The sequence below is a fragment of the Rhea pennata genome, chromosome 1 (genome assembly GCF_028389875.1).
Source record: "Rhea pennata isolate bPtePen1 chromosome 1, bPtePen1.pri, whole genome shotgun sequence".
Classification (NCBI taxonomy): Eukaryota; Metazoa; Chordata; class Aves; order Rheiformes; family Rheidae; genus Rhea; species Rhea pennata.
Genome location: NC_084663.1, coordinates 16,487,579 through 16,507,491, shown reverse-complemented (window position 1 = coordinate 16,507,491; position 19,913 = coordinate 16,487,579). Strand labels below are relative to the sequence as shown.

Here is a 19,913-nt window from a genome sequence, read left to right as displayed (position 1 = left end):
CCTTCACTAGCAAAAAGTCCTTAATTAAAAGCAGTCTTAGAGAAGACAGGGTAGTGTTGAGTTTTCACTTAATTAGTGGGTCAAGTCTAAGAATAGCATCACAAAGGTGATTATAATCAACTGAACTAGGTCTGCAAACTGCTTTGTTTCACTAGGACTAGGCTTCACCTAGCTAACTTCAGATCAGTCATTTAACGTGGTCAAATTCAGCATCTCACCAAGACGTAATTTTTATGCAATCAATTCCTAAGGGAAAAAAATCAGAAGATAATAATGCATTTAAGTTCGGTATATCATGTCAATGACATTTCAGTTTTGAGGAATAAAAATTGTGCCCAGTTTAGTCAGAGGCTGTTCTCTACAGAGAGTCCCCTGACTTTGGAATCTGTCTATTACATTTTGCCCACAAATAATCAGGCCCAAGCTTTTTCAGGGTCTATTAAGAAGTTCCTTTTCCTCCAAGCATTCAAAAAGTATATATAAAGCTGTTCAGGAGTATAAAAGAAGGGGTATAAACTGTTCAGAAAGAATCTTATTACAACATACCATTGTAAATCAACTGATTAAATCACTGATTTGTATTGCTGCATTAGGGATGAATTCAGGAATTATACAGACTCATGCTCTTGTCAACATCACTATCAATTCAAATGTACTAAATATATTTCTGCAGAATTTCAATTGTCATCCTGCACAGACAGAATCTGTACAAACTCAAACAGTCTTCTAGAGAATGTCTTGTTTAAAATAAAACAAAGACACAAAAAAGTTAATGAATTCTGAAACTAAAAAGAGAAAGATCAGCTACAGAAAATTGTTTACACTTACTCCAAAATAAATACTTCAAATGAAATTGTAAAGCTTACTTGGCCATAAGCAAAGACAGTGGCATTATATCCTTCAAAACAACCTTCAATCAGTTTTTCTATACACTGTATATAGATTTCTTCTTGCTGCGAGTCAATGTTAAACACGTAGTCAAAAGTGAAGGCCTTATCTTTTCCCAGGAACACTTGAGGTTCACCAGGCGTGACAGATGTACAAATATGGCATCCTTCAATCTTCTCTTTGGCTAGCTGTGGTCTAATTCTATTTAAGAAAAGACAGAAATAACATTAAAACTCTCATAATTAAAAAGAGCATACAAATAACAAAAGAAATCTGAAAAGAATTCCTTACTGAAAAGGAAATCATCATTTTTCATCAAGCCAGGAAACTTCCAGCTGTCCAACCCAAACTACTGACTGTATCAGACCTCCACTCATACAAAAATTCATACAAATAACATTATCTTCCTTGAAGGTTCACCTGCCAACATCAAGCTGATGACTTGTCCAGAAGTCTGAATGTTCTGTATATATAAGACGCACTACTGAAAAGTAACTTGTAGGAACTGTTTCAGTCTTTAAATCAACCTTTCTAGTTTCATCAGGCTGTTTTCACTGTAAGAAGGGATTTGTTATAGCAATGAAAATAATAAATTCAGAGTAGTTCCAAATTCAAGTAGTAATTTGGGAGCAGGGACTCTCAAAGCCTATGCAGCATCTGAAACAAAAGCTCCTTGCTCTCACGGCGAGGGGAGACCCACACTTCTTCCTTTCTATTAAACTAAAAGGAATTTTGCTGCAGCAAGAACACCTCAATGAAATGTTCCATTTCAGTGAAGTAACAGATCTTCATAGGAAAAAAGAAAAATTTTTAACAAGTTCTAAAAGTAAGAATGTCTCAATTCCTTACCATTGAAACAAACCTCATTTTTTTCTTCAGTTAGTTCAGTTTCCTCCAAGCTAGTGTATAAACATACAGTTATTCTAATGTCTTGTACTTTATAACTTTATCAACGCTTCTGTATTCTTAATACGGTATTGTCAAAATTGAATTCATATACCTAGCTCTGTAACTAAAGAAGATTGTAGAAGCATGTAACTCATTTTTTTAAAAAAATGAGTAATTACAGGAAGAAAAACTCTGGCCAACAAAACATTATTCCAGCTGTAATTAACTAATAAATTTAGTGAATTGCTTTTTTTTAATATATATAAAGCACTTCCAAGTTCTCAAAGCAAAATCAAAGCTAAAACATACAGCTTAAGAGCAGCAGACAACAAATAAGGTTATATAAAAGGGCAATGAAACATCAGTGCTACAGCTACACACAAAGTGATGGAATACTATGTACAGATTCTTCATTTAAATCAAGCTTCAAGTACTTCTATTTACCTCAGTGTTGTTACTTTGAATTATACAAGGTCTAAGTTGAAGCTCTCTATATATATGGGGTATACTTTAAAGACATACATTCATTTCACACTCAATGCTCTAAAGGCTGAGTCTACATTAGTGTCTTGGCTCGGACTAGCTGTGCCATTTTGAAGCAAATTCCTCTGACAGCTCTGCTTACCTGCCACATCTTGGTTTGGATCACAGACAAGTTTCAGTGTGCAAAAATTCTCTCTTACAGGGGGAACTAAGCCGAAACACTCCATGCCAGGCAGACCTAAAACTTGTTCCAAATGTCTAATGGGGAAACGTGAGGGTTCAAAAGCTACCTGCTGATCTACTGTTACTACGCCAAAATGCTAACGTAGAAGAGAACATCTCTAGCAACTCTGAACGATGTGGCTGTGATAGACAAATTCAAATTATATCACACAGATAATTTAATTCAATTAAGAAATATCCTGTATGAATGACACTGAGCATGATGCATCATCTTTTTACTCCAGATAAGAAATTTTTCATCCAAGTACGTGCACTGCTATCAGGAATGCTTTTCAAAATTTATATTCAAGAGGTTTCATGATATCCCATATGTGATACTTTAGAAGACAGCTATGATTTATTTATAAGGTTTTCTACACATTTAATTCCTTTATAGAAAGTTCACAAATAGCAGGCAGTGCCACCCTCCTAGCATACCCTCTAGTACACAGTGGAAGTTAAGCAATCCTTTGAAAATATCATTAAAGGACCAATTATAGTATGCATAAAAGGCAGTTTCTCAGTCAGAAAGATACAAATATTCTATAAAGACTATTTGCATTTAAGGCCTTGCAGTTTTTAATATAGGTCACAGACTTTGTCATGCATAATCATTAACATCAGCTTTTTATTTATGAAATGCTAAATAATTCAAGAGTTAAAGCTCCTCCACTATCAAACAGCTTAGTCTATTAGTAGTTGTTTCCACTGATTCCAAAACTTGAAGAATATGTATATAAATGTGTAGTAAAGTTGCTTCGTTCTAAATTAACAAACATTTTGCAATAAAGCAGCTTTTATTTCTAGGTAGAGGGAAATGGCCTTCAAAGAGAAAATCATCATATGCCTTCCCTAAAAGCACTCTGCACAACCGGAAAACTGAGTTGTTAAAACATAGCATGCTACCTCCAACACTTCAAAGTTAGAAAATGACAATGAGGTAGGTTCTTTAAAACAGACTCCATTTATTTTACTGTCTTATGATTTAATGCCTTGATGTCAGTCAGAGGGCAAGTTTCTTTTTAAGACTAAGTACTCTTATCTTTTCACTAATCCAGTGCAGATAACACAAAAGCAACCGATTTTTCTCCCAAGCATGAACTTTGAGGGCTTCTAGAGTTCCACAGGTGCGTCTCACATTTCTCTTATAGTCGAGCAAGACTAACAAGACCTTTTCTAAAAATCAAGAAGCAAACCATGCTTTTGAAATGAAGTAGCCTTTTACGTATCCCAAAAGACCAATTTCCCCCTCAGTTCCAACAAGCTTTTACTACTGACTCTAGAATGAAGACTAGAAATTAAACAAAAACATAAAGAGCTTTGGTCACATATTTTCATTCTGGCTGGTAAAAAGAGCCCCAAAATTAGCTTTTGACACTGAGGAATTAATGCAATTATAACAGATGCCAAAGAATTCTCTCCCTTCTCCAATAAAGGCCCAGAATGGCCAAAGAGGAACAGTATGCCTAAAATATCAATGATTTACATAAATTTGGGGGGTTACAGGACTGTCAAGCAAGCAGTTTTGACATCAGTCTCTAAAGACCTCTCATGAGGATTCTCATAGTAAGATCCCTGGCCTGCAACTGGACAATACATATGAGCAGTCTGCTATCATAAAATCATAACAGTAAGACGCAAGTGCTGTGCGTGTGTGCGCGCCTATAACCATGTTATAGCAAGATGCTATTCTGGAGACCAGTTGAGCTGGTGGAAGTCTGTGCCAGAACTAGCACAGATCACGCACTAGCACTTGTCATTGAAACAAGCACTCCACTGGGTTATAATATAACATCTGAAGACACAGCAGTGATGACGGTATCCTTTTTTGCTGACTTCACACTAAGACTGAAGTGCTAAAAGAGAAGGAAGAGTTCCATCAGAATGCATGCAAAAACACCCAAAACAAAATCAGACTTCATATCAAGAAAGCTACTCCCTGAAGTGGCTTCCCTTCTCATTTTGCAATGGTTCTCGAGGAATGTCCCATTCTGCCACAGAGTAAGAAATGGTACTCAGACAGACATCACAGCTGGGTTAGGTTTGAGACATCTCTTTCCCCAAAATGATGTACAGAACAAAGATCTTTTATCACTCCAACTTCTTTTAGCAGCATAATGTAACTTCTTGCCTAGCCAAGAGCTCAGATAATGAGCTCTTGAACTACAGCACAAAAGATTTGTCATAATTTAATTTTTTCAAAGGCTACATCATGCTCTGAGACCTGTACAATTCTGTTGGTATGTTTTGCAGCAAGCTAACTCAATGAGCTTGATGAATAAGCAAAGAATGTCTTTCCTTCAACCTGATTTCTGACTGTTTATGAACACTGCAAAGGGATTACGTTAAAGTCATGACTCAGGAAACCTTCTATCCATACTGAATGCACAGACCAGCAACTCTTAGTCTTCATGCAAGCCATTTTCTTCTCTGGTACTGCCTGTAGTAAACATCAAAAGGGGGGGGGGTGATTTTTCTTTCTGCTTACACACAAATCTTTCCCACTCTCAACACTTAATGTAGTCACTTCTGTCATTATTATAGGCAGCATCCATGCTTTAAAATGTGAAAAAGCTCTTTAGTCCTCTCCCCTAGCCATTTCCTAGTCTGGCAGTCTGCCACAGTAGTTTTTCTCCAGGACCAATATGACTTTACCCATTTCATACTCTACATGGCCCTATCTCACCTCTTTTTCAGGCTACTCTTAATTGTATATAATCAGGTTTCATAAAAACATAGAATCATACAATCAGTAAGGTTGGAAGGGACCTCTGGAGATCATCTAGTCCAACCTCCCTGCTCAAGCAGAATCACCTAGAGCATAGTAGACAGGGTTGCATACACGCAGGCCTTGAAGATCTCCAGAGAAGGAGACTCCACAACCTCTCTGGGCAACCTGTGCCAGTGCTCTGTCACTCTCACAGGGAAGAAATTCCCCCTCACGGTCAGGCGGAACTTCCTGTGCTTCAGTTTCTGCCCATTGCCTCTTCTCCTGTCACATGGGAGAACTGAAAAGAGTTTGTCCCCGTCCCCTTGACGCCCTCCCTTCAGGTACTTGTACACATTGAGAAGATCCCCCCCTTAGTCTCCTCTTCCCCAGGCTGAAGAGGCCCAGCTCTCGCAGCCGTTCCTCATAGGGCAGGTGCTCCAGCCCTCTGATCATCTTCGTAGCCCTATGCTGGACTCTCTGCAGTAGCTCCATGTCTCTCTTGTACTGGGGAGCCCAGAACTGGACCCAGGACTCGAGATGAGGCCTCCCTGGGCTGAGTAGAGGGGCAGGATCACCTCCCTCGATCTGCTGGCAACACTCTTCCTAATGCACCCCAGGATACCACTGGCCTTCTTGGCCACAAGGGCACATTGCTGGCTCATGGTCAATCTGTCATCCACCAGCACTCTGCCCAACTCTCCAGCCTGTCCAGGTCTCTCTGACTGGCAGCACAGCCCTCAGGTGTATCAGCCACTCCTTCTACCTATTTCCAATCACATCCCTGCAGAAGTGGCAGCCTCCCAAATGACATTTTGCCCTGCATCCTTCCCTCACCTCCTCTAGAAAACATAAACAGCAGTTGGGTGTGTTCATGTTAAGTGTACTTTGCAGAGCCTGCAGGCCACACACATGAAATTTAATCCCTAAATCTGCTCTGGCTCAGCACATTGGAACAAGCTGTCTAACTGGGGATGGCTAAAATAGCATGGTGGCATAGTAATGCCCTGTATTGTACTGGAATTAATCTCTCAGTAGAATAGGTGCATGACTCGGCTAAAAACAATGTCAGCTGGAAAAGATTCACTGCTTATACAGTTTAAGGACTACAGTAATCGTTTGATCAATAGCTTGTGTTATGCAAGACATCAGACTTCCCAGAACTAGTGCTTGTTTGAATCAGATAATACCACCGTATCTTTTTGAAAAGCATCCTATCTCAGTTTATTTCCAGAGGTGGAAAATTGTCCCAATGATTAAAACAAAAATAAACCTTTCAGTCACTGACCAGTTTTACAACTCTGCCTGATCAGTTAAAGAACTCCTCATTATCTAATTCCTCCCCCAAGAATCTCTCTATAGCTAACAAACCGTGATGAAGCCATTCCTTATCTCCTGTTTCACATGCACAGAATGAAGTGAGGTCAGTCTATTTTTTAATTTGCAGCTCCACGTGAAATATTATAAGTCTTAGTCTACTGTAACAAAGGGCAATTACAACAACAGTTACCTTATACTTTCTCAGCAGCTCTAGAGAACAGCAGTAAACTAACAGGAACTTTTAAGAGTGACCTATAAATGACAAAGCATCAAATAAATTTTTTAATAGAAAAAATTAATCCTTCAGATTAATTCACAGATTAATCCTTCAGATAGCAACAACTAGCTAAAAGTTGAATGTTGGCAAAGAAGAAAAGATGGCAATGATTTCCCATGTAAAGTTCACTTTCATTAAACTCTGCTACAGAGGGAGGATTGCTTTCATCTCAGGAAAGCCTACATTGAAACATCACTGAAGCCAGAGGTGGTACTGAGGAGACAAACTGATCTGTAAGCCCAGGAGTCTCCAATACTCATTTCTTATTAAATTAAGCCTATTAAGTTTATCACAAATAAAAATTGCACTTGTTAGTATATGAAATAGTAAATCCAAGAGCACCTAATAAAACCATTTAATGAAGTGCAGCAGCCAATATAAACTGTGAAACAAAACAAAACAAACAAAAAAAAAAAAAAAAAGCCTCCCCATCCCAAAACAGGAGAAAAAAAAGTAGCCTTCTGCCATTTGTTTGGCCATACGATTCCCCCTCCTTTCTGTTCCACCACATTTATACTTGTCAGGTCACTCTCGCTGAACACCTACCATCACAACAAGCAAGGCAGGAGGAAGGAGCTGAACAGATTCATCTCAAAGACATTTAATATTTTTGCTTGCATAAATTTTTCAGTATTCTGCTTTTTTAAAAAAAAAAAAAAAAAAAAAAAAAAAACAACCAAGCACAGATACGTAGCTTGCTTGCTTCTTTATCAGTACTTCCCAGTGGAGATCACAACTACCGTATTCAAACTTGTTGACTTGAATTAGCTGATCAGTACATCAGTTCTTCAATTCTTAACAAGGTTTAAAGATATGAAAAAACATGGCATATGACAAACACCAGGTTTACCTCTAGTTAACACAGCCGTTAGGACGCAGGAAGACATGTTCCAGGTCACGGCAGCAAGCACAGGCCATTACGAGTTTCTGTTCTGGTTGCCAGCATGTTGCAGCACACTAGCTGCTACACCTCTATGCCCTGTGCAAACACAATCTGTGCTGTTAAATAAGAATTACTTTTAAAAAATCTTTTATTTGTAGAGTTATTATTCAGCAACCTTTAGTACACACATAGTTCTGTAATGTATTTCTCAATATTTCCAAAGAGGTATTTTGGCAGCCTTTGAGACAAATATCAGAAGTCTGAGGGCCACTTTATTACACTTTTCTCCTTTTTTCCCCTCCAAAAACAAGAATACCCCTAACTTTTCATAACAAGAAGTGTGAAAGTATCACAAACCAACACCTCACCCTCCCACCCAACTCCTGTTGAAGTAGTAACACAACTGATTTTTTTTTAACTCCATGTTGGAATAACAAAAAATACAAATTAAATTCAAATATAAGGCCTACAAATAATAGTGCACTAAGTTACAACCTTCCCCTAATCTAGGCATCAAAACAATCTCTACATTATTAAGGGAATCTAGAGGTGAAGCCCAGGCTGTTTGACTTGTGCTTTTATTTTTATTTTAAGTGCCAGCTAGGCAGTTCTCTCCAAGCAAGCAATAAATACACTGTACAGCCAGCAGCCCTCAGTGTCCTTCAGGATGAAATCAAGCCCATCTGTTTCAGGTGCCTAAGGTAGCAGAAAAACAAACCTTCATAAAGTGCTATAACTACTGAATGAACAGTGGAAGAAAAGGCATCCTTACAAACAAATGCAAACAAATGTGTAAGATAAATTCATGGTACCTTTGCAACACTCTGCCATTTCTGCACAATGATTAACTCTGTTCTGCACAATGATTAACTGGAAGGCTTAAATCATTACTATTCAATGGTATTGGTTAATGGTAAAAATTGATATTAATGGTACCAGCCATTTGTATTGTATGTGTGAATATAAAAGATTTAAGTGACATGCTTGCACAAGTACATATATGCATGCTATAGTGATTTAAGAAAACACTGCTCATCAGCAAAGCTGTGGCAGCTGACCACCTTGCACACTGCTGTGCTCCTGCTCCCCAGCTCGCGCACCGCCAGGAAAGCGGTTAGCCTGAACCGCTGCAAACCTGCGTCACCCCGCAGCTGCAACAAGCTTGTGCACACACAGTTACTCAGCCTGGGGAACAAGCATTAGCTTGCTACACGACTGTAACTCAATCACTCTTACATAAGATCTGGGCAGCGCTCCCAGTAGTGTTTCCCTCTGAAGTTGCCATGGCTGCTAGAGGCCATGCGAGCTCCGTGCTGGCAGCATGTGTTACATGTGCTCAAAGCACGCAAAGACGAGGTGGAGGCCAGGTGCTACGCTATCTCACTGCGCAAGCGCCAGCAAGGCAGGTGTTTTGCATGTGCACCAACGTCTGCCTTTAGACACCAGAAAACTATCAGGCGTGTCAGGCAGGTATTGAGACCTAAGTTCGGCTGTAACAGAGCTTAAAAATTTCCTGGATAACTCTTGGATGTAATCACTTGGAGGGGACTCTGGAATAAATTAAGGCAGAATTTATTTGGTCTAGATCTTGCTCAAAGTCTTAAGATACTAATAAAAAGTTATCAGCAATCTCTTAAGCCCATGTTTAGTCATTAAACATGAGCATTTAAGCCATTAGCTTAAAATGTTCAAAGTCAGTCACTAAATACTAAATGGACTCTTACATATTATTACATTTTAAAGCTAACTTGTTTTATTGCAAGTAAAAAAAAAACAGAAATATGAAGGGAGAATATTTTGAGTACTGCAGACTGTACTTCCAATCTGCAAATAATGAGGAAGCAGCAAATGGCAGACTGGAATTAAAAATTTAGTAGAAGAAATATATCATTGATGTAACTAGATTTGTCCAGTTCTCCCCCTCCATCCTCATTCTCTACTTCCTTAGCTACTCTAAGAAACAAAACAAAAACCCACAGATTTAATTTCATAAAACAAGCACCCTTTCCAGCAGCTTTTGTCTGACCAGCTTACCTACCTATTAACTGCTCATGCTAGGAATTAGATTTGCAGCAGCAGGCTGAGGCAGCTCTGCAGGTTGCTGCTTTTGCGCAGTTTCTGAACCATTTTATAACAACTGCATCTCTGGGCAGTGGCTATTGCTAGCCAGAAAATAATTCAGCAGTATGATTCCAAATTAATTCTTGTGCAATTCTGTAACAGTCTAGCAGACTGTGAAACACAGATGGCATCCTCACACTGACAGGCACAATCATGTCATGTGCTTTTATCAAGAAAATAAAGAAAAAGAAAGAAGGCAAAAAGAGGGGAGAGGAAAGGCCAAAGTCTGCTCTCAGCTAGACCACTTCTCACTCCTTTCTCTCCCCTTCATATCCCTAGCTCCTACAGGAAGGATAAGATACCCTCCAGTACATCTAGTAGACCTTCATATCTTTTTTTGCAACATGAATAAATGCTTTCATCCAAACTTTCTTCCTGTGGTTTCTCCTAGACTAATTTACACTGTAGCAAGCTAAGAAATCCACAGCTTCCAAGAACAATCTGACTTTTCAGGGACATAGGGACAGCGTTAAAGGATTTGTATAGGCCTCAGTTCTTTATTTCTAGTTCAAGACAAGGTCAGCAGAAATGGAAAAGCAGCATGTCTATAAACTTCTACATGCCTGCCAATCATAGGACAGGCACGTCACCAATCCAAGTACAATTCAACTAGAATTAAACTCATAATGGAAATGACATTTCTAAGCAATTTTTTTTAATTGTTCTGCTAAGCTATTTGTCTAAGCTTGTTTTTTGCTAAACATTTACTGTTGCATCTATCTCACTGCTCTCAGAAAGCTAAAACATCTTAACAGCATCTTAGATCTATGAGATCTATGAGATCTATGCAAATGCAGCAAATGCAGCAAAGTTTTACTTATGAATTAAGACCTGCAATATTCATGGTTATTACCAAGAAATGAAAGAAAAAAGGTTACATCTTCCTAAAATTAAAGTTCAAATTTTGTTTCATAACTGTCCGGAATACAGGCACACCTATATCTAGCAATTATCACTTGAACCTATTCCCATTTCCCACTGACAAGACTACAGACACCTGATGTTCACATAGCTAATTTAGCCTGGAGAGGCTGTCCCTCCTCATCAGGGAAAAGCATGAGTTAGCATCTTGCTGTTACAGCACAGCGAAGCGCAGAACTGAGATGTAACAGCTTCAGCCCATGAGCTCAGGGTTCAGACACCATGTTGTACTGAATGTGCAGACATGCCCTGAAATATTCAAGTCACTTACAGGCAACTCCACTGATAAAGCTTAAACCTGAAAATATAATCACTGAGTTACTTTGTTACAGAGTAAGAAGAAACTCGGAAAGGTGTCAGCTCATGTTAGTCTTTGAGAGGTAGCTCAAAGTAGCTTCTAGCTTTTAGAAAACCCTATATACTCTTTCAGCTTGACAATAAGGCCCTTAGCAATAAGGTCTGCTTACGCCACTCTTCCGGACATCACCCTATGGCTGGTGAAACAGCAGAAGCATCCCAAATACCTGGTTCAGTCATGAAAGGCAGTCCCTCCCTCAGGTGGTCTGGCAATCCTAACATCTCCAAGAGGCTTCTCAGAGGTCAAAGAAATACATTTCAGCACAACATAGGAAGTAGGGGAACAAGTGAAATATATAACCCAAAAGTTTACCACAAGGAAATGCTCTGGGTTTCGAAGGTTGCTCCATGTCACTAGAATTACAGTTTCCCAGAGGGTTCAACCAGCTAGAAGTTTGGAATTTGATTGCTGTGTTCCAGATGCATTTGTGTACCAAGAAGCAAATAGAGAACGGAAGAACTGCCTTAAACTGCACATTAAATGTGCATCTCGCACATGATGAGACTTGCTGCTTCTTGTAAACTTCAGGTTTCTATTTAAAAATAGGTTTTTAGCTTTTATGACCAAGATCACACATAGAAGTATGAAATACCCATCTTCATTTCCTTGGCAAAGTTTCATAGCAATCATCAGTTCTGACAATACTGGAGACTAGCAACAATTATGAAAATTACAGCAGTTGCATGTGAAGGTCACACTGCTTAAAAAAAAAATGTAAAGGCTCAGATTCAAAAGGAAAGAAAGAAGGGTCTTTTGTTATGTCCCCAGACCAATGTTTACAACTACTGCACTCATGGATACAAAGAGGTCACTTATTCACTCAAATGCATGTTGCTATGCACTTGCATTCTTAAAGAAAGCAATAAGATATGTAAGTGAAAGAGCACATATTCCTGGACTCCCTTGTACAAGCTATTTTTTTTTTCCTCCAAAACTTAGCTTCAATACATAAGAGTAAGCAGTTCTCATCATTCCTGCCTCAGAGTATGCAGCTGTAAGGAGTGGTTGAGTCACTCTGCTCTTAAAGCTTACCAGAGCCTGGTATTATGTAATTAGAGCAGTATCAGAAAAAGGAATATACTTTCTGTAGCATCTTTCTTCAGAAGACTGAACATTTAACAGAGATTAAATCTGTTAAACAAAGGTAATTATATGTAATTTAACATGAGAAAATTAATCAAAATATAATTTAAGGAAAGCTAGTTGAAGACTACAAGGCCAAGCAGCCTAGTCCAGTAATGATTCATGATAAAAATAGTGCCAAGATTTTAGAGACACTTTGTTTCCAGTAATTTTGAAGAGTAATAATTCAGTTAAGGTAGAACAGTAGGGCCAAAAGCCATCTGCTGAAGACAGGCTATCAAAAAAAAAAAAAAAAAAAAAAAAAGAAGAAAAGAAAATCACTTGCTGCTTTACCAAGCTCTTGTATAACATTAATTTAGGTGGAAGGGGAAAAGTCAATCTACTTCTAACTGACTTTGTTAGCTGTGAGTTCAGTTACTCTTGGAGTAACAACCCTAGGCTGTTATGTAAAGAAATCTCAGCAGGTGCTATAAAAGAGAACAGCCAGAGTACCTAGAAGCCTAAACCCGGCCATCTTCAAAGTTCAAATATTTAGGCACAGTTTAGGCACCTCTTGTGAGCCAGGGCCCAGTCCACCCAGCATAGCCAAGCACACACAGCCAGTAAGCACACCACTCGCAACACAAATATGGACAGTGCCAACTCTTTATACAGCAGTTATCGGTGTACTTTATGATTACTGGAGTCAAGCTTTATTTTAAAAAATCTTCCAAGTCAGGTTTCCAAGATGTTGTTCACAGCATCACACTACCCTGATGAATGAACTAATAATTCCCTCATACTATTTTCAATTAAAGGTACAATAAAGGTACAGTTTCTACTGACAAGAAGTGTTAAGAATTGACAGTGGCTGGCTGGTTCAGAAGTTGGAGGCTCCTACTTCCACGGGAATGACACTGTTTGTGCACAGCCCCACAAAAACAAAAGAACACTTTTACCGCTCAATTCAAAGGAATAACTTATAAAAAAATTAATGAAATTATATCAAATACTTCAAAAATGAGTACATACATCAAGGAACTGCCTCACATTGCAAATTATCAATACCTTTAAGGAAATCAAGAATTAGTATGAGTGCCACAAGTATCTTCAGTAATAAGAAGCAAACAAGAAAGTGTTTATTTGCAATATGAAAATAAAATTTTGAATACAAAAGATGATAAAACAGCCCCAAGTAATACAAGATTATCCAGATGACCAAACAACTGTCAGTCATGTCACGATTAGGCTTCATCTAATTTCCTCCTCTAACCATTTAATGTATAAATATTTTTAAAGTCCTATTTTTATTCAGAATAGTTTAATTTTTAAGAAACCATGTATTCTCTTTAATACTAAATAAAGAGAAAATGGTTTTAAATCTTTCCTGTTACAGTAAAAAAAAATTGTTCTCTCTTTTACCCAGTTTCCCCTCTCTCCCTTTCCTTTTTGTGTGTACTCACACACACACACTCTCTCTCTCTCTTTCTCTCTCTGCCCTTGAAGCTATGATCACAGATCATATGTTCATGCCATGACTATGCCCCGAAATTGTTTTAATTTCTTTCACCTCCATACAGAGGGGCCACCTTCCCAGTTATATGCTTAAGTCTAGAGCAGTTGGTAGCTTTAAAGTTAGAGCTAGAGGTCCAATAATTACATTCCACCAACTTCACTAAACCCAGAATAAACACAAAGCTGCCAACATACTTCTTACAGCTAAAGCTACAAGCAACTTCCTCACCAATTATAATTAAATACTACTACAAAAGAAAAGGAGAGTCAAGTCAGTTACAGGAAAATTACAAGTTGCCATTAATTATTACTTAAATAACTGCTTAGCTAACCTTACTAAAAAAACCACCAGACACTTCACACTGGGACAAGGCAGCTAAGAACAGTTTCAATAGTCCGCTCTGAACAGTGCCTTCACTCTTTTAATTTATAGTGTAACATTCTTAGAACAAAAAAAACACTGTATGTTTTTTCTGCTACTCCTTCTAAAAAAAATAAAAAGTGTTGTATCCATAACACCCGATCCACTAAGTTCCAAAGCAAACTGCAGAAAGTTTCTTCATATTTATTGTTGACTGTTTTAATGAACAGAGGTTGCTCTGTTTTGACACAGAAGGTAGACTGTTCAGGCAGCGACTGAAAGCTCCGAGCTGGTAAATCCCAACCGTGCAGTAAGTGAAGACAACCCCCTCACTTTATTTAGTGCCATTTATTTTAAAACTATTCACCCTGTGCACAGCAAAAACATCCAGATTATTGGCCACAGCATCAGAAATTAAGGTGAACTCTTGCATCCATCTGTTCCTGCCCAGTGACACTATCCAGCCTTCAGCTGCACTGACATCACCAACTTGCTGCTCTTGGTTGACTTCAGATGATGGCTTCTTTTAAAGAAAACCCCTAGAAAGCTAATTAAAAGATAGGGTGCTTCAGGAAGGGATACTGGAAATTCAGTAGGAAGCATTTTTCCCACACAGGGTCAGGCACTGAATTCATTGCTCAGTGTGGTGCTGGATGCTCTTTTGTTGCAACAAGCATTTCAGGCAAATGTAAGTTGACAGTTCCCAAACTTTTTTCCTTCCTTCATTCTCCCATCCCCCCAAAAGTGCGGGGATATTTGCCAGCCTCTGCTTTGGTATTGATTCTAACACTCTTCACAAAGTTTCAAGCCAAGGGCTGAACTGCCACTACTGCACATTCTCAGCCTTTTATCCAAGCTGAGGGAAATAATGCTGAAGGACTGATGAGACCATACATGTGTGGGACTACATAAATTGAGGGTCGTAGCTGGTAGACAAGTCCAGTTCTCTTCATTTATACACCTTCAGTTCTCACAGACACAAGCACTTACAGCACACACTCTGATGAATCACCCGGAAGAAAGAAACCAGCACTGACAGGAAAATTGGGAATTTGTTTCAAATTAAGAGCTACCTAAGTGTGGCAATTGCATGGAAAATGACTTCCCAGCTAGCAGAAACTTCTTCCTGGCAGAAATTTCTTTTAAAATTCTTAATGTTTCATATCTAGTTAAATATATGTATAAATACTCCAATTTTAATGGAAATTTTCAACTTTTTATTTGGTTGGTTTGGGCTAAAATTTCCACATTGGAGAAAAAGGCAAAGTCATTATGGCTGCTTCCCTATTACCTACATTATTAAAATTCCCCAGTGCCAGTAGAGAAGATCACTATCCTGCTCTGCTCTGTCTAAAGCTGAAAAAAATGTATTAGAGGAATGGCTTAACTGTTTTTGGAACAAAACAGTTGCTCCAATTTAATACTGATTAACTGACACTTATCACACCTCTAAAGTTAAAAATGTGATGTTTCAGTATCATATCCACCAGTCCTCCCTCGAGTGTTAAGACTATCCAAATAACATTCTCAACAGTAGCCAGCTTACCACTTGAGTTAGCATGGGAGGTTTTAACGTAACAGTAAGTGAAAGCATATGCCCGTCTACCTCTTCAGGAAAATATGGGCTAGTTTCATATTCCTAACTATTAATAATGTGTAAATAGAAAAGGCTGCTGATTTTCTAATGGTTGGGCTTCCACTACTGGCAGCTGGCTAAGCTGAACAAGTCCAGTGGAGAACTCGTTGTGGGAATTCAGTTAATGTCATGCTTTGCTTGCTACTACAATACATACCTCACTGCATTAGTGAGTCTACAGTTTAGAATTACTGCTAATAAAAATACTACTGCTGATACCATTTCAGCAAAGTTTTAGCTCCAGGACAGAGCGTGTCCATGAAATAAGTGCATCCTGGTGACTGCACCACAATGTAAGCTCACAAGCTCACAAGCTCAGCTAGACTCAACTCATGTTGGTTGGTGAATAAAATCCAAGAACTAGTTACTTCCATGAACTAGCTACTTCCATGCTACTTGCATCTACTTTTTAAAACTGCTGTTCATGCTGGCATAACAGAGATTGCAAGCCTTTTTCCTTCACGTTCTAGCTATAGGCTGAATTCTTCACTAAGCTTCAGGTTCCCAGCTTCAATCACAAATCCAACTGGAATTCCCAAACTATTACTGCATATCTGCTCAAAAAAAAAAAAAAAATATATAATATAATCATGCAAGAACATATAACTCATTGAGTTAAAAAGCAGTTCTCCCAATTTTACACGGCTCGCTGGGGAAGCCCTGCATACATTTCTGGAACAATCCTCCCCTTCTGTGCACAGCTGCTAGCCCAGCCACTGCTCTGCCAGCCTCCCTCAGCTCCAGCTCACACAAAGCAGCAACACCTGATCCTGGGATCATTTCTATCAGCTGAATGCTTGACTGCAGCTCCTCAGGGACAAAAAGAAAAGTCTGTCCAGACAAGCTTCTTCAGGGTCAAAACCCATTTCTTTGTCTTGACTGAATTCAATCAGCTCTTCTTGGCACATAATAGTTCTAAATCGTACATTTCCCAGCTGCTCTGACAAGTCATCAATGCAAATCATTTGTGGTTTGTCTGAGTAATACAGTTCATAGTCACTTCATGCACTGGAGGTACCACAGACATCCTCAAAACATCCTTTCTCAATATAAAATCTCTTCCACATTGTCTAAGAGGTTTAAGCTTTCACTTACTGTTTACACTGCAGCACATAAGGACCACAGTAAAAGCAACTGAGATGTCCGTGCACCCTGCCCTCAAACTTAAAACCAGGTATCACAATCCTCTGAGCACTGAACGGAGGCAAGATAAAAGTTCATTGGCTTAAATGGGACTACTGGCACCGCATGGGTGGGTTTGGAGGGGGGGGTCATACAAGGCTATCAAGAATCAAAGACAACAAGAAAAAAAACTTAGGTGAAAAAGGAAAAAAAACGTGTATGTGTGCACACAAGATAATACAGGAACAGCATAATATCCTACTATAGGGTTCTATTATGCTAAGGCCTGTACAAACCTCTCTAAGGCTCATATTTTTATTAAAAGTTAAATCTGTTATTAGTTAAAGCTTTTTCAGAGTATTTCCTGATCAACGCCAACTAGTCAGATAAAATTATGTTAAAGCAAATTACAAACATTGCATCACAAATTGCTATGAGTCATAGACAACTGCCTCCCACAGCTATACACAAAAGCACGATTTCAGCTCAATGGTTGCACTCAACTTCAACCCTATACTACTGCTGTTTTTACAGTAAACCTCAAAAATCAAAATATCATATGACAACAACAAAGGCCTAGTGGTTTGACCAATTTTGTTTCCACTTAAAATAGTTTCTTCTACCATTACAAAGAGGAATTTTTCTGGGGGAGTAGGAAGCTGTCCATTTATTTCAACATATAACAATAGATATTTAGAGGAAAAAAATGAAAAATTGTGCAAAATTTAAGTTATACAAAAATTTCAGGGTAAGATTTAACCAGTTTCACTGCTGAACTTGAAAGAAATACTAAAGCAAGCAACAACAATATTAAAGCTCTTTCAGTTTTAAAATACTCTTTTATATATACAAATATATAAAAATTTATAAAAATATACTGTCAGGTTATCATTGTTATTTTAAACATGATAGGCAAGCACATGGTACTACCTTAAGATCCCCCCCAGAAAAGTTTGTTTTCTCCCTAGTTTCACCTATAGACTTTGCTTGCCCATGCCTTATCACTCAATTTTTTGTTTACATAGAAACACAAAGCTTGATCATCAAATCGAGCACATCTGCAATGCAGCTCTTACGCAAACCTCATCACACAATAATGAGAGGGGCCCATAGGAAGAGTACAAATAGCGTATTTCCCAATTATACTTACCAGAGTTAACTATTTCTAGACCACTGAATTAAGAACCAATGGCTGAAGAATGAGAGCAAGACAAATTTAAAAATATAAGCAAGACATAAATGTAGAACAGGGAGTGAGATCATTCTGGAACTAATGAAAGGAGATGATTTTGAAGTTTGAGGTCAGGACTGGTTGCACTTCGCATGCATTCATGTTTAGTTAAAAACACATAATTGGATTCTCAATCAAATCCAGTGACTGGTGTTACACAGTGTGTCAGAATAGATCCAAACCGAAAAAAACCCACGCATAATTTTGCTTGTCTTTTCTGTATTACCCATCAACACTGCAGGTGCCACAACCAGTTTTGCTGTAGTAACTTCAGGTGGGCTTTTTCTGGTAGGCATTGCAAAGCACTGTGCTTTGGCTGGTGACTTCCAGTCTTTGGCAGCCTGCTGGCAGCAGGGCCTTGCAAAGAAGGCAAAAGGGCAGCAGCACAGAGGCTCAGCAGCTGGGAAACAGCACGCCAGTGGCACTCCACCTGGTACGTAGCAGCCCAGTGGAGACTGCTAGCTTCAATATCTCCAGCAATGCTGTCCAGCAGTAAAATCTCTATCAGTAAACGGGAGGTCACTGTGCAATCTGGAGCTCTCCTGTGATATTTGCAGCAGTCATGATATACTGAACTGAAGAAATCCAGTACAGAATGACATAACTATAGATACTCAGATAGTCTGGGGATTACAAAGAAAAACAAAGCCTTGACTGGGTTAATGAACCAAGCCCTTGTTCATTCTTTATTCAGGTTATTTTTATTATTACTATTATTCTTTTTTCAGATTGTTTATGTATTTCCAATTTGAGAGATGGCCCGTGTCCCATAACTGGGCATTTGCTAACACTGGCACACAGAACTGGGAACATCGGTATATAGCATTACCTACTCAAAATTCAAAATCTTTCTTTCAGGTATTTCATATAGGGTTACCTTATAAGTTATCCATTCAGGATCACTTTCCATCAACCAACACTAGTGCTCATACGTTAATGTACCCATGTTTTTGTCAATGTATTATTTATCCTACTAGTTTTTCTTCCTGTATTTCCTCATTTATTTTTAACATCTAGAGAGGGAGCTTTCAGTCTCTCAGGACAAACAGATATGGAAAATAAACCCCTAATTCATATATTGTGTTAATAGTAAATTGACTTAGAAGAAAAATGCCTTACAATGAGTTGAATACATTAATATCTGAAACCCTGGGTTATAATGTAACCTTGAAATCATGGCTTAAGATGATTGTCAAATACTTCAGAACAGCTCTGTGGGAGACATTCAAAAACATTCAGAAGGTAGAAGCAGATCTTGCAGAAATATGAGACAATTAAGTGGCCAGCACAGTATTAATTGACAATATAAATGAAGCAGCAAACCAAAAATCCTATGCCCTAAAGAAAACAGCACAAGCAACTTGAGAGAAAAAACAATTTTACAAATTTAAAGCCTAAAATACATTTACTATCTCTAAGTAATCATATATCATTAACATCTTTAATTAATGCAGTATGTTCAAATGATAGCAGTTACGTATTTCAAATAGAAAAGTTGGCTAACGGCCAGGATTCCCACAGTTTATTTTCATGAGCAGAACAGTAAAGTAACACAGTGCCAATTCCTGTCACTTCTGAGCAAAGCAGAGGACCTCTCACACATATATTGCTATGCTAGAACAACCTTCCACCTTCTTCTTTATAGCAGTTTTTGCTAAACAAAATCAAGTAGTACGTTACAAGTATGTTCTGCCCCACTGGATATTCCTTGGTTAGGCCTATAGTTTTGCCCATAGAAGTCTAATCTTAAGAGGAAAATAATGCACATATAAAAAATGAGTAGTCAGTCTCCTGGCTAGACAAGTCAAATTTTCTTGAAATACCAGATAAAACTGGGGAGTCACTAACATTTCCTTGTTGCAACCTGAGAAATGGAAAGTAGATACCCTCAAAAAGAGATGCAGATATCATCAACTTT

General features: G+C 38.4%; 1 protein-coding gene across 2 annotated transcripts in view; it reads right to left on the bottom strand.

Moving 5' to 3' along the window:
- Nucleotides 1–19,913, bottom strand: part of KIF21A (kinesin family member 21A) — a 93,909-nt gene that overhangs the window by 61,441 nt on the left and 12,555 nt on the right. For both annotated transcript variants that reach the window (XM_062582529.1, XM_062582537.1), the window contains exon 2: nucleotides 867–1,089. In XM_062582529.1, coding sequence (XP_062438513.1) covers nucleotides 867–1,089 — 223 coding nt within the window. The remainder of the gene's footprint in view (nucleotides 1–866; nucleotides 1,090–19,913) is intronic.